Raw genomic sequence first — 16,431 nt, forward strand, 5'->3', positions numbered from 1 at the left:
GCTTCAGGACCTTATGCTCCAGGAGCATTATATAATTTCGGGCAAAAATCTCACAAAAGCAGAGCGAAAGGTTAGGCGACATTATAAGCTTAACTTTACAGTGACGTCATGATCATCGCTATACATAATGAACATTATCTGTTACCTTCAGTTGTAAGCTGCTCAGTAGTAGAAGTACTTCCAGGATTCGTGGTGACTTCGCTTGATGAGGTTGATACAACAGCTATTAAAACAAACAAACAAACAAAAAAACAAACAACATGAACAAACAATCAAAACTGTCATCTGAGCTACTTGTGCTCATAATGAACATTTGCATAACAATAGTGTTTGTATTGTATTATTTAAGATCCAAACTAAACTTGCTATACAGGTTTCATCCGGGGGGTACTTCAATATGAAATGGATATAGGTGTAGGGCTGACACTTTTAAAGTAAGGGGCATTCGGTGAGAGCAAAATGTAAAAAATATGGGGTCATTGGGTGAGAACATGACCTTTTTCTTAAATGGAAACTTTGGGTGAGAGCCGAAACAGTGCTACAGAAACCTCGAAAATTTAATTTCTAGTTCTAAATGGCTGAAAATTTCATTGTTTTTTCAAAATAAGTAACAACATCAGTGATAAATGAAAGTTGCTGTTCAAATTGAAAAATAAGGGATTTTGGGTGACAGATCAAATAGAAAAAATAGGGGGTCTTCTGGTAACAGAGCATCTGTTCGTTAACAAATATGGGGTCTTTGGGTGACAGCGACACTGCAAAAGGGGGGTCTTAATAGCCCTACATACGCGTCACCTCCAAAGTTGAAGTGCCACCCGGGGTTTCATTGAGTAGTTAAGTTTGAAAGTGCTTGCCAACCCAATTGTGAAAAACTGAATAAATTACGCTTTGGTGTAAAATATTTTAACTCATATCGTAAATAAATCGGAAATTATGACTGTATCATCGTTTGCAGCATTAGCTTCGGTTCGAGGCGTTGGGGGTGTTGGGATTTTTTTGGTCTTGTCCACCTAATTCGATATACTTACAGCAGAGGTATGTGGACAAGACGTACATAGATCAAAATATAATTAAATCGTGAAGTAAAAACAACCCACCAAAATACTATCCCAGTGCCATAACGCCTCGAAACCGAGACTATTGCAGAATTGTGTTACAACTTGAATAGTTAAGTCAAAATAACAATAGCAACACAATACTAACAACATCAACAATAACACGAATTTGCGGAAATATGGTGTGATTATAGTGTCCCCTCCATGCATAGTTACACTAACTTTGTCATGTTTGTTAACACATTACACGATTAACCTTTATGAAAATTTGAAATTGAAAACTTACAACACGCTTGAGTGTTACAACTCTCTGAAGCCCTTCCCGCTCCGGGACATGAACTACTCCCAACACATGTCCTGTACCGATGCCTTGTGCCACCACCACACGTACTGCTGCAAGCGCCCCAGGATTCCCACGAAGCCCAGGAGGCTGTTTAGGATTCAGGAATAAATCGAAAATAAAGTTAAAATAGCAATAGCAACACAACATTAGCAACAATACTAACAACAACAACAACAACACAAAGTTTCGGAAATATGGTGTGATTATAGTGTCCCCTCCATGCATAGTTACACTAACTTTGTCATATTTGGTAATAAGTTACACGATTAATCTTTTCAGAAATCTTGAAATTGAAAACTTACGACACGATTGAGTGTTGCAACTCTCTGAAAAACCAGCAGATCCGGGATATGAACCACTCCCAACACATGTCCTGTACCGATACCTTGTGCCACCGCCACATGTCATGCTGCAAGTGCCCCAGGAATCCCACGAAGACCAGGCGGCTGTGTATAGGATTTAGAAATAAATCATTGTGTTTTTTCGACAATATTAAAGACAAAATAACAACAGCAGCAACAACAACAACAACAATAACAACAACAAAACGACATTTGCCGATATAGGTATGATTATTGTTAAAAGTAACTGAAATATGGCAGCATTAGTCTCTCCACTACAGTTTTTGAAATATGAAGAATTGAATAACTTGCACAGAACGCGGTTCGATTCATCTAAACTGTGTGTAGGATGAGAGACATTTGACGGGATACGTTTTTTGTACGTGGGCGAGGTACGTAAACGCGCGTGATGATGTCGCTGAAACACAGCGACGAACTTGAATTACAACAAAACGTCGAAGAAAGTCCTAAATAAAGCTACAATCATTTGAGCGGAAAAGCGCACGGAAAACCAGAATTCGCACAAAAAACCAAGACTGTAAGATATTCTTTCCCATAATAACGATAACGAACATTTAGAAAATTATCTTACAGAAATACAGTGGCTGTATTCGGAGGGCATTGGGGGAGCAAAATGAAATTTTCGTAATTTTGTGATTTTACTGGGGGCATGGGGACAAGAGTTCTGACTGAGACGAGACATTTACCTCACCCCACCCCACCCCGGCGCCGCCACTGCCGAAATAAGTTGTATTTTTACTTTCAGTTGTGAGCTGCTGAATAGTGTTTCCAGGATAATAATAATCAATAATTAATAATAATAATAATAATAATAATAATAATAATATTAATAATAATAATAATAATAATAATAATAATAATAATAATAATAATAATAATAATAATAACAACAACAACAACAACAACAACAACAACAACAACAACAACAACAACAACAACAACAACAACAACAACAACAACAACAACAACAACAACAACAACAACAACAACAACAACAATAATAATAATAATAATAATAATAATAATAATAATAATAATAATAACAACAACAACAACAACAATAATAATAATAATAATAATAATAATAATAATAATAACAATAATAATAACAACAACAACAACAACAACAACAACAACAACAACAATAATAATAATAATAATAATAATAATAATAACAATAATAATAACAACAACAATAATAATAATAATAATAATAATAATAATAATAATAATATATTAATAATAATAATAATAATAATAATAATATTAATAATAATAATAACAATAATAATAACAACAACAACAACAATAATAATAATAATAATAATAATAATAATAATAATAATAATAATAATAATAATAATAATAATAACAATAATAATAATAATAATAACGAAGCGCTCTTAGTCTTACCACAATACTGGGTGCGGTCCAAGAGGTGATCAAGTATATCTTTTTCCCAGTTATGTCGAATGGTAAGTGGCTGTGGATCATCGACAAACCACAGGTCACCTTTAAACTCGTCATCCCTTCTTCGACAAGTTTTGGCATATACAGGTGCTACCACGCCTTGACAAAGGCATATTTCTGCAAATGGTAGAGACCATCTCAAGGCACCACCTCTTGAAGGATCTGGTCTTTTTTCCAGAACGCAAAGGTGGCTCTGCACAACAATCAGGTGAGCTGTATCGAAGGAAATAGAAGTACATTATACTACATCAACCAATATTGTGAAATTATGTACAAAATGAAAAGCACTGAATACAGAAAACATACACGAATCGAAGCAAACTGCGTGTGTGAAAAAAAGGGAACTACATAAAAAGATAAATATTTTAGCATGTCTAAATTTCTATTTTTTATAGTGAACATCTTGCAAGTGGAGAATACGGATATATTTATCTACTGGGTTGGAAGTATGCTACCGCACTTAACATGCTCAAGGCGAGTCGGAGCCTTCAGGTCATGTAACTTTTGCTTATTTTGCTTAATACAGTTTATTTAGGTAGAGTAATATTATATATAATATTATCTTATAATATTATCCTATAGAAAATGAGTCAATAAGCCACTGCTCACATTTATAATACCATATGTATGTATTGAGTTATTTATGACAAATAATAAACGTTATCGTTATTTCCCCCTCATAGTGAAAATCATGCACATGGGGGGGGCTCATTAGAATGAGCCTTGGGATTTACGTATTTAACCCTTCCTATTTCCCTAAGTGTGTGGTTTATTTTTCTCAATATTTGGGCACAAACGCCGCTAGCTTAACACCGCTCAAACTCTTCTTAAAGGGCATATATATTGCTCGGACAACATCATATCATTGGCAAGCTAATATACCGTGTGTCGAAGGTCCATTCCACCTATAATCCGACTTTCCTGGAGCATAGCATCAATATGGTAGTACCCCTCTGTTTATTTGCCTTTGGGCTACTAGCTGCAATGAATCCTAAAAAATATGTCGGCCGTTGTTCTAGATTTTTAGAGCTAATTTTGTATGTTTTGGCAGATTTAAAGGTCTGCATACCTTGATTTTAAATGGAAAACAACAATAACCGAGGTTTACAGACTTTCGGAGGTTATCGACCATAAAAAGACAACAACTTCAAATAAATTGCTAAGTGACATTTATATTAATCCAAAACAACAGCCAGTAACAAATTGATATCAAATTAATTGTATAAGTTTAATTTAAAGCATGTTAAAATGGTTTTTCTATGGGGGAGGAACATACTTATGACACACGGTATATTATGAGGACAATGAAAATGACTCCTTTTTGAGAAAATAAGACGTTTAAAATTGATATTCCGCAAAAACCAACTGTAAGCGGTGAGTTCCTTCGAACGAGACAGATTTGACCTAGAAAAAAGTTTGACGTCATGAAATGAAATGTGCCCGCTTTTAGAGAATGAACTGTAAACACTCTTAAAGCACACAACGTATACTAACGTTATTATCAGAAAAAACACCTCTGAATCAAATATTACAACTTTAATGGTTTTTAGACATTTTATGGTTAAAATCAGCCGCTTCTTTATTATGTATTAGTAAATTGTGATATTACAAAAAAATATTTTGAGCTAAGAATTTGAGCGTGATCAATATTGTATTTATTATGCAAATAAACAATTTCAATGGGCCGGTAGCTAACCTTTTGTTGACCATTGAAGGTCGCGCATTTATACATGAACGAACATGAAAAGAGCTCTAGGCTCTTGTGATATCGTGAACAAGCTTGAACATAGGAGAACGGCGGGTAATCACACTCTTGATATTGGTATGGTTTATTTTATCTTACGTTGTTTTAATGTGTAGTAATAGGTTTAAATGAAAAGGTGTTCGGGATTACCCACTCTCCCCTATACTTGTTTTTGCAATAGATATGCCCTTTAAAGAAATCGAAATGATCGAGCTATTGATGACTGAAAATATTAAATGAAATTTGTCACGATTGAGAAAATTGCAACTTTATTCGATTGAGCGGAGTCTGGTTTTCCCGCGCGTTTACATTGCAACTGACGTTGCATTGTAGGTTTTCTGCTGCAATTTTCCTCAAATTATTAGCTTTGTTCGAGACTTTTGATCTGCTTCTCAATGTATTATTACTACAGTAATCGGGCGTTTTTTTGTGTTTAGCGTTTTTCGCAGTGACAACAATTTGCCTTAGTGTTTACCGAGCAAAGTTAATCAATTGGCCAGAAATTCACAGACGTGATCTGAATATTACCGTCGCGAAAAAATCACAGCCGAGAACTGGAAATTGCAGTCGAGAATTGAGAATCAAAACCAAGAACTGAAAATTGCAGTCAAAAATTGAAATCACAGTCGAGAACTAAACATTACAGCCCAGAGTAGAAATTACAGTCGAGAACTGAAAATTACAGTCGAGAATTGAAAATCACACCCGAGAAGGGAAATTACAGTCGAGAATTGAAAATCAAAGCCGAGAACTAAAAATTACAGTTGTTGAAAATCACAGCCGAGAACTGCAGTCGACAATTGAAAATCACTTTCCAGAACTGAACATTACAAGTGACTGAGAATTGGAAATCACAGCCGGGACTGAAACTTTCAGTCAAGAATTGAAAATCAGAGCCGAGGACTGAAAATTACAGTCGATAATTGAAACTAAAAGAGAAGAAATGAAAATTACAATCAAAAATTGAAAATCACAGTCGAGAACTAAACAATTACAGCCCAGAACTGAACACTACAGTTGAGAACTGAAAATTACAGTCGAGAATTGAAAATCACAGTTGAGAATTGAAAATCACAGCAGAAAACTGAAAATTACAGTCAAAAAATTGAAATCACAGTCGAGAACTTAACAATTACATCCCAGAACTGAACACTATACAGTCGAGAACTGAAACTTACAGTCGAGAATTTGAAAATCACAGCCAAGAACTGAAAATTGCAGTCGACAATTAAAAATCACATTCCAGAACTGAACATTATAGGCAAAAATTGGAAATCACAGCCGATAACTGAAAATTACAGTCGAGAATTGCACCTCACCGGCGAAAATTAAAAAATTACAGCCTAGAATTGAAAATCACAGCCGAGAACCGAAAATTACAGTCGAGAATTGAAATCACAGCCCAGAACTGCAAATTACAGTCATTAGCTTTATATAACCCGTTGGTTTTATATAAATGTTATTAAAATGTTTTGACCAAAACCAATGTTTATAACACGTTCATAATGTTCAGATGTTTCTCTCACGCGGTTATTTCAATTTGCATTTCCGTATTTGCAAGCCATTAATAATCTTTTTACACTTTTCAACTATCAATTTTACTAATCATTTCTCGGTGAATTTAAAAGTACAAGTGTGGTATCATAGTGTGATATCAGGTTTGACTTTCAAAGTTGGTTTTATCCATAAAATAATAAAGCAGGAGTAAATATAGATCTTATTAAAAAGTGTTTACAAGAACATTTATCATCAATCCTAAAAAAGTCAATTTTTCAACAACAGCACTTCAAGTTTATACTTATTTCATTGAGCTTGATTAATCCGCGATTAATGTTGGTCATTTATCATGTTTCTAATTTTACAACCATCAAAAATGATCGAACAATGTATACCATTTATTATCCATACCTTTGCAAAGCAGTCACGCTAAACTGTGTGGTTAAAAAAAAAGTGTAAATGTTGATCTAATTTATATTTGCGTCATGCTTTGGTACACTGGTTCAACCATGAACAATTTGACATCTGGGTACACCCGTTTGTGGAATGTGTTTTATTCAACAGCATGTTACACCACAGGCCTGTTGAAGAGAAGGCTTATGGTTGATGGCATTATATTGGTAAATAGTTTGAAAATAAGCACATCAGAAAATGTAATTTTCCTTTTGGGACCGTTCACAAACACTTGTAAAGAGGGGGATGCTGATGCAATAAAATAATCATAAATTTGGCATGTGCAAGGGGGGGTGAGGATTTTTGGCAGGCCGAGAGGGGAGGCAAGCGATTTTTGGCGGGCTGAGAAGAGGGCAAGCGATTTGTGGCGAGCAGTTTGGAAATTTACCCCCATGAATATTGCATAGCCCCTGAGGCATCAAAATTTGCAAAAAAATACTGGGCCTATTTTGTCATTTAGCTTCATTTTATGTATAGAATTTGAGTTATTATCTCATAATTAAGGGGGGTAATTACCATGATTACTTTATGTGATGTGGTTAGTAAGATGTAGACGTAATGTATTATGAAAAGCCTAGTTTAATATTGAAAATGCATGGTATTACTGCATTCAACATTTTTAATGCATTCTTGGAAAAGAATTTGATGAAGGAGTATTAATCATGTTGAACAGCAATAAATTTTGGAATTGGCAATAAAATGCACATGTCGTACCAATGATGTATTACCATTAGAAGACCGACCCCATGGCAACATCGAGCAATAGCATGAATAGTGATAAGGAGAGAAGGTTACCTTTTACATGGTGAATACAAGCTAATACGTAGCAGTATTACCTTAAAATGTTCTCATCTTTTTAAAATTAAAGAAGAATTACAATGATTACGATGGACTGGAATGATTAATCAAAGAGGGTACAACTAGCTGTCAAACTTATCCTTATAAATTTTGAAAAAAGCCCAAACGGGAACATATTCAAATCAGGATTTAGAAATTGGAGTTTGGCACCCATACCTCATCCCATTCGGTACGACATCAACATCGTGGCCTCTTTTGTTCATGTATTGCGTTTGTTACGTAACAAATGTTTGAAAATTAGCCGGCAAGCGCGTTTTAGAAAATAACACAAAGAACAATTGACTCTTTGCCACAAAATACGTGATGGTTTCACGAGTAAATGGGACACGATGTGTCGGACATGAAAGTTAAGTGATGGCATGGTTTTTGTTTTGATGTACATGAACAAATTACAAAGAATATGGTACTATTATTGCTTGGGTTATCATTCTGTGATCCTTGGTGAAAAAGGAAAAAAGTTTGAAAGTGCCGAGTAAATTTAAATTTAGTCACTTTACTTTAACTGCTAACCTCTATTATACTACATGTAGTAGACTTTATAGGTAATATCACCACTTCACCATGTCGGAGACTATGTTGGCAACGATAGCTTTAAGCTGAATTCTTGTTCAAATGCAAAACATTTTGTGTCTGAATAAGTAATGTTGTTTTGGGGATTGATAAGAACATATCGAAGACGTCCGTAAGTTTCTTACGCTATACAGGCACGTGTTTCAATGATATTGTTAAGAGTTTTGGCCAGAGATTATTAGACCTATACATGTACGCAAAGGAGCAATTACTTTACATTCTCTGTTTTTAAAAAGTAATTGTGCCTCAAAAAGCTGGCTTCAAAAATTCAAAATTGTCTAGAATCTTGGACGGGTTCCAAAATATACACGTCACTTTATTATTGTGTTATAAAATCTAATTTGCGGCCCGAGTAATTTTTCAATAGATTTCTTTGAATTCATCTGATTCATGTTGTATTTTGAAATATTTTATCTGTCAAGTTGGCATGACTATGTAAAGAAAAAACATAAGTTACACCGAACACGTAAATTAAGTTTGATGACATTGAAGCAATAAAATTAGTTTAGTGACAACAATTCCGACTTTTTTTACATACAAAAAATAAAAATTATAATTGTTTTATTATTTAATTTGTTTGTTGTTCAAAGATGCTTACCTGTCAAAGCCGCTATCGCGAATTTGATCGCCTTAGACATGGTGAACTAGAGTCAACAGACGCTGAAGACAAGACGCAATTTGACCCATATAACTTGACCCCTGGGTTACGGATGGGGTCAACTGGTCTTGCATTGTGCTTAGGATGTGATAAGAAATATTCCTGGTGAATTTCAGCCTAATCGGAACTTATACATGGATTTTGATTTTTTTAAAATTTGTGATTGACCTTTTGACACCCTTAATGACCTTTGACCTCAATGAAAAAAACCCTTATGTACACCGACAAAATGCATTGTTCCCATTTTAATTTTGTTCCTGTTTAAAGGAGTGTTTCGTGATCCTAGCATCCTCTTTTTATGACATTTTTCAGTACATATCCACGAAAAAAGCCTATTCCCAAAATTTCAGTTGATTCCGAATTTGCGTTTGCGAGTTATGCATGATTATGTGTATTACACTGCTCCAAATTCAAATTTCACGATATCTTTGCAAAACGAATTAATTTGCAAGAAATATTTTGTACATAAACATTATGTAGCCAGAGGTTTCCAGTGATATAAAATCTCAACTTTTTTGACAAAAGTGGGGGATGAGGCTGTGGATCACGAAATGCCCCTTTAATGTGCCGAACTTGGGGGCCAAATCAGGGAATGCGAATGTGGCTCCTCGTCAGTGATCCAGATTGCCGCATTCTGGTTTTAACCACAGATCCTCAATTTTTGAGGATCGGTAGTTTTAAGACTCGTTTCGGTGAGAGCAGTAAAACCTGCTCTCCTGGACCAGACGAGCCTATTTTGAGCTCTATGATAATAAAAAGATGGCAAATTTATAATTGCAAAATAATTCAATACAAATAACAAATTGGACAGCATTGTAGATGAAAATACGTCACATTTTATTATGTAATACATTAATGTTGATTTCGCATATAAGATTTTTTGCTGTAGTGTTCATTACACTATTATTGCACATGTAGATATTGATTATTACTAGTATACAGTATATTGCACATTAATTATTGTAAATTATTTTTTCTCTTTTCAGTGTTTTTGATCACAATGGTCAAATATAAATTCAAATATATATTGTAACAAACACTTTCAGTTTTAAACAATACCATTAAATATACTCACGATGGAGTTACACTTTGTATATTACATAACATTCGAACATGTTTGACATTCGTTTTATTGTACTTCATTTATCATTATATCTTAAGTTTTCTTGTCGAGTTCTTCATAATATCATTGAGTTTATTGTAAAAAGTAAATTGTCAATAGGAACTTGTTGGTCTCTTTGTTTTAATCTTGTATATAGAAAAAGATGCAAATTCAATCGAAATATTGGTTACAATATTAAGTTTATCATTGATATTCCATCCAAAAATAATTGTATGCAGTGATACATCAACATTAAAAGCGTTTTCATGAATTGATACATATAATTGGAGAATTTCAACCAAAATGATTGTTTTTGTACCACGAGAACGTGTTCATTGTCTTCTATAGAATTGCAAATAATACAATTTGGAGTGTCACTAAATGATCATTTCAATTATTCCTTTACCGTTACTAGAGTTGACTGAAATCAATGTGGATCCTTCAATATCAAGACTGTGAAGTTCCTAATACTTTATGGCAACAAATGTTGGATGATGGTAACTGTAGTAGGAAGTCAATACTGAAGCATTGTAGTTCTGCGGTGTTGGTTTGATATATATATGATCCAAAAGAGTTCCTTTGGTAGTAGTTGGGTCTTCAATCAATTGATTGTATTGTCTGAATGCAGGCAGGACTTGCTCTTTTATCAAGTTTCGATTGAAGTCTCCCACAAGGACTTTAAAATCTGTTTCTAGATTTTCAATCTGGGCTGTTATCTCATTCATTTCATCATTGAATACTCTTGAGCTTGTTGCAACAGGTTTGTATATAGCTGCAATCAGCAAGTTGGTTCTTCCTGATGTTCTTATCGCTAATACATCGGAGTGCTCAGTTATCAATGGTAATATATTGTATTTCACACTGTTTTGAACATAGATGGCAACCCCTCTTCCACTACCAGAATTGATTGATTCCAATGAATAACCATCAATTGCAATTGTTTCAGGGTTATTGCTACTTGTCAACCAGGTTTCAGATAAGCAAATGACGTGAGCTTTTCTGAACTCGCTATTGTTTTTCATATCTTCGAAATGTCGATTTAGGCTCTGTATGTTATGATGTGCAATAATGAAATAGTTGTTGTGGTCTATTTCTAATAAAGGGTTAGCTACGGAAAGATCACATTGCGACATCTTGGCAATATTGGTTGCAACAGTTTCATCACAATAGATTCTTCTGGCATCAAAATTCATCAGATACATTCCATCAAGATGAGTGACTCGACTAAGTGCTACGTATGCCATTGCCTGCTGCAAGTATTTCAATGATATTACTGCTTTGTCCGTAGTTTGTCCTTGGATCTTGTGAATGGTTACAGCCCAGGAAAGTTTTAACGGTATCTGTTCTCTGGTTGTGGTAAACGTCTTTCCTTTCAACTGAAACGATTCCTTGCGTGGCTTTATGGGAGTACATTCTTGATAGTGTGGTGGGATGAATTCTGTTGTTCTTGCCTTGGCACCAATACGAGAACTATCAAATTTGACATATACGACAGTTGGCATATTTGTCGAGTTGCAGAATTCGATACCTTTAAATACGCCAGAAACTCCATTGCACAGACCGTCAGTCACATCAACGTTCGATATCAGCATAACTCGGGCACCCACTGCTAATTTCAGTTCATCTGCCAAAGTTGTGTTGCGATCTTTGCGTGTTGTCTTATGTGGTTGCTCATTTCTTCTTATGATTCGCCCACCTGTTTGATCAATGTCAATGGCTTGTATCGTATGTATATGTGTACTCAAGGTAGCTAGCATTTTCTCATTATGGTCATCGACATCATCGTTGCGATAAAATAGATGCATTGCGTCATCGGGAGCGGATAGTCCGTTATCGTGGTTACCGGAAACTGTACGTGACTGAAGTAACTTCATATCAGTATCGCTTATTGGTTCATTTCGTTTCCTTGTGCGAAGTCTGTTCAGCATTTGAGCAAAGACGACATCATCTTTTAGACGCATAATTTCTGTCAGTTCAACAACATTGAATAGGTTCCAGAGGTCCATTAATATATCATCACGTGGAAGACACAATGGTGTTCTTGGAGAAATAGGCGGTAATTGATAAAAATCTCCAACTGCAAGAATTGACACATTGCCAAAGTAAGTGGTGTCTGGACAACCTTTGATCTGTTGCAATCGACCATTTATATAGTCAAACTGTGGTACACTCACCATAGATATTTCATCAATGATGACAAGTTGTAGGTGTCGATACTTCATTCGCAACGTGTTTACAGATTCTTCTGCAAGAGGCGTGTAATGATGCGATCCTCTGGGAGGTATCTTTAACCCAGTGCAGATTGTTTGGCCATATATATTAAAGGCGGCAGTTCCCATGTGGGCAAGTAGTAAAACAGTCACTTCCTCAGCATTTTCTGTCATTGGAAGAAAGGTTTTTCTAGCATAATATGTTATGCACTTGATCAGATGTGATTTCCCAGTTCCAGCTCCTCCAGTAAGAAAAATGTGGAATGGTGATATGGTATGGTCACTGGCCTTGTCATTGCACCACTTGGTAACATAGTTAAATAGTTGACGTTGTTTGTCGTTCAACTGTCGCATCATAGATTCTGCTTGTTCTTCTGTAATTTCAGGACGGCATGTTTCTATTGCACACCTCGGTAAATCTTGACGTTGTTGTTGCGGCTGCTGTAATTCAGGAATTTCGATTTCAGCAAGCTCGTCATCTGAATCCTCGTACAAATTACGCTCCAATCTATCATCCTGCTGTTGTTGTTCTCCTTGTGGATTTAAAGCATTCCATGCATCTTGAAGGTCGGGTATTTCTTGGAGTGCATCCCATGCATTATCTAGGGCACCGTTATCTGGTTCGAATTCTTTCATGTTGTGTTGCACTATTTCTTGAACTGAAACGATTTCCCCATTAATGGTTACGCCACCTTGTAAGTGATAACTTTCATACGTTTCATATGTTGCAGGTTTGATTTGCTTTCTTCTGTGTGGCAGATATAGACGTAGCATGTTCATATGGTAACGCTCTTTATCCCTATGAATTGATACTCGAGGATAACGAATGACAGCTGGTTTTCCGGTGGTTCGTTGTTTCATTTTCGCTGAGCATCCGACAATGCGATAGCCTTTTTCTTTGGTCGACATCTCTTAATTCCTTCTTCCGGTACACTTCCATCTTCATAATCACTTTGGTCATCTTCTGTCTGATCATCAGTTTCGTTTTCTGTCTGTGTACTTTCTTTGCTAGATACTTGATAATGACTAGAGAAGAACTTTTGCCATGCACATGTTTTCATATTTTGCTACCTTAGGTCGACCGATGTATTTCTCAATTTGAGAAGTTTGCCAAACTTCTTCAGAATTTCCAGCATTCTCTTGAAGTTGTTGGAGTGGCAACGATATCCTGTGTCCATCAACATCAGTTTGAACAAACACAACATTACGTGAGCTTTGTTTCAAAGGCATACTGCAAACCATGTAAATAGCACCCATTACACTGATTTCTCTGTGTTGCAAGTATACGTTACCAACTTTTCTAAGTTCGGTAAGAACATCGACATTCCTTCTCTAGCTTCTCTTTGTGCGTTTCTGAGCAAGTCACCCATTTCTCTTTCACACTTCGTCAGGTACGAGAGCATGTATATTGTAGCCGCAAATGGATCTAATATGTACTGTATGTCCATGTTTCCATTCCAACATCTTATCAAGTGAGGATTGTAGTTGTTTACCCATTGATCTTTGAGACGTCGTTTCAGATAGACGGTGTTTCTTTTGGCAAGTGTGCTTAAGCATGTTTCAAATTGACTGTGTGTTATTTGTATTTTCTGGAGGATTTCATCAAAATCTGTGTCATCGGTGGCTGATTCAATTTCTTTCCACATTTTCTTAATAGTCTCCTTTGCATTCTCTTCCCTTTCTTTTCTATCTGTACGCTCCACTTCCGCTTCCAGTTCATTAAGATCTAGATCGTCTATGGATTCTGGACGTCTGCAAATGAAGGTTTCGTTCGATGGTGGCCTAGGATAGTTAAATCGGCATACCTGTCCAGTTTTTCTGCATGACCGTGTATGGGATTTAGTATGCATCTGTACTTTTGATACTATTTCATGCAATTCGACGTCTTCCTCTGGAGGAAGTTCACATGACACATATCTGTCAATGAATTCAGCGATTTCCTCGTCTGGATCTGTATCGAATTCTGGCGCATCTTTCACCCATGCTATCATGTGAATATGTGGCCAACCTCTCTGTTGGAACTCGGTTCTGTAATAATAGTCTTCGACTTTTCCAATAGGATTGGCTGGAGAAAGAATGACGTCATTAATTAACGTATGGACTCTTTGCTGAAACATTCTGGCTGCTGCTGCAGGATTTGACATTATGATCTTACAATGATCTTCCCAGGTCATGTTCTTATGCTGTTCTGCGGTCATTGGCTGTTTTCCTTGTGATATTAGGATACCATTGTCTATGTCAATCCAACGTCTATCAGCAGCACTAAAGGTGATAAAAAAGGTAGGAATTCCTAGTTGTCGTATCATTGCGAAAACATCTCTCTTTGATTTTTCCCAGTAAGCGGGCGTTCCTCGTATCTTGGCTAGGAATCTATACCCTTCATCTCTTCGAATCAGACCCTTCACTTCTTCATGGTTTCTTAACATTGAAGCTGTTATCTTTCTTCCATCTGCAGTCTTGGTACTACCTTTACGAAGTGCAATTTGAATATTGTCACAAATCTGTTGTACCTCTGTTGCATACAACGCAAAAAAGATATATTCTGGGTTTCTGGCAAACCTGTTGTCTGCTGACAATATGCGTGCATTGAAATAGCGAGATGGCGATAATTTATCTTCTCTGTCGTCATTGAAAGTATTTGAACCATCCGGGAATTCGGCGGGAAAAGATTGCGCTTCCATTTCCAAAACCTTTTGTGGCCTATTGCCTTCACCTGGAGCTATACAGAGGATTGATTCGTCATGCTTGTCTGCAAGATATTGAGAAAAATCAACCGGGTGCAAAAAGGAATACAGAGGAGCAGATGTGTTCGTAATGTCATGATCATCATCATCATCGTCATCATTACTACAATCATCGTCATCATCATTATTAGTAGCATCATCATCATCATTATCATGGTTGTCCAAGTCTTGTCCTTCATCGTACATTTCTATGTTGTCACTGCTATCCTCATCTTGGTCGTGCATGTCTTGCTCTTCATCAATATTGATGTATTCGTACAATTCTGTGCTGTCACTAGCTATAGACTCAGTCGCGAGTTCACTCTCATTTGGAGAATGGGGTTCTGCGATGTCATTTTCTTGATCGTGTTCGCCGGAAATTAGTTGGTCGTCTAACAAAGAATCAAACTGATCAAAGTTGATATCGATATCTTCAAATACCGGATTGTTGGCTTTCAACCATTTAAGTGCTTGTCTAACATTTTCTGGATTAACGTCCTGACACATATGATGCCCTTTGTAAATGAGGCGACGTTTTAACTTGATCCGGATAAGACTTTGTTCCGTTGGTAGTCTTGGTAAACACGCAGCTGTGTTATTAATATTAGCTTTTACGCACACGACTTGTCCATTGATACCTTTTTGAGCACCTTTAATCAATGGGATCATTTTCATAAATAGGATAGCTGGCGAAATAAGATGTCTTTCTAGCATGTTTAATCCGGCTAATTGGTGAGGTTGTTGTACTAATGCTAATTTGTTCACAGTTGACAACTTCGGCACACGGTCTTTTAATAAATTATCATGGCATGCCATGCAAATCCACACTTGATCATGAACTTCATCATTTTTCTTTGCGGGTAATGCATTTATATCGGTGTTGCAAGGTAAACTTTGCTCCAGGATAGACCGATTATATGCGCTAGTGTACAGTGCCCTGACTTGTCTCTTGAAAAAGATACGTTGACATATCTGACACACGTAAGTAAGCTGATCGTTTCTACACGATTCTTGAAAATGCAAAATTACTGTACTGATATCCGATTTTTTTCCTGTACATATTTGACTGTGTTTGCTGACGCTTTTTCTCTGCATTTTCTGGAATTTCATATGATTTCTTTGATTGTTGACGTGCCTGATTACGTTTGTTGTCTGCCTTTTCTGGAATTTCATATGATTTCTTTGATTGCTGACGTTTTTTCTCTGCATTTTCGGGAATTTCATATGATTTCTTTGATTGCTGACGCTTTTTCTCTGCATTTTCTGGAATTTCATATGATTTCTTTGATTGTTGACGTGCCTGATTACGTTTGTTGTCTGCCTTTTCTGGAATTTCATATGATTTCTTTGATTGCTGACGTTTTTTCTCTGCATTTTCGGGAATTT

The 16,431-nt window shown here is 36.0% G+C and overlaps 1 protein-coding gene and 1 long non-coding RNA gene across 2 annotated transcripts; both read right to left on the reverse strand.

Moving 5' to 3' along the window:
* Nucleotides 1-1,389: 1,389 nt before the first annotated feature.
* Nucleotides 1,390-3,432, reverse strand: LOC140163926 (uncharacterized). The gene is made up of 3 exons (XR_011860433.1): nucleotides 3,174-3,432; nucleotides 1,701-1,844; nucleotides 1,390-1,485 (listed from the first exon to the last, which is right to left on the reverse strand). It is a non-coding gene; the product is annotated as an uncharacterized lncRNA (long non-coding RNA).
* A 9,747-nt stretch (nucleotides 3,433-13,179) lies between these two features.
* On the reverse strand, nucleotides 13,180-15,759 carry LOC140163473 (uncharacterized). The gene is made up of 3 exons (XM_072186788.1): nucleotides 15,267-15,759; nucleotides 13,967-15,071; nucleotides 13,180-13,348 (listed from the first exon to the last, which is right to left on the reverse strand). Exons 1-3 carry the CDS (start codon nucleotides 15,757-15,759, stop codon nucleotides 13,180-13,182), a joined length of 1,767 nt encoding a protein of 588 aa, XP_072042889.1.
* Between the last annotated feature and the right edge of the window lie 672 nt (nucleotides 15,760-16,431).

Source organism: Amphiura filiformis, chromosome 11 (assembly GCF_039555335.1).
Source record: "Amphiura filiformis chromosome 11, Afil_fr2py, whole genome shotgun sequence".
Classification (NCBI taxonomy): Eukaryota; Metazoa; Echinodermata; class Ophiuroidea; order Amphilepidida; family Amphiuridae; genus Amphiura; species Amphiura filiformis.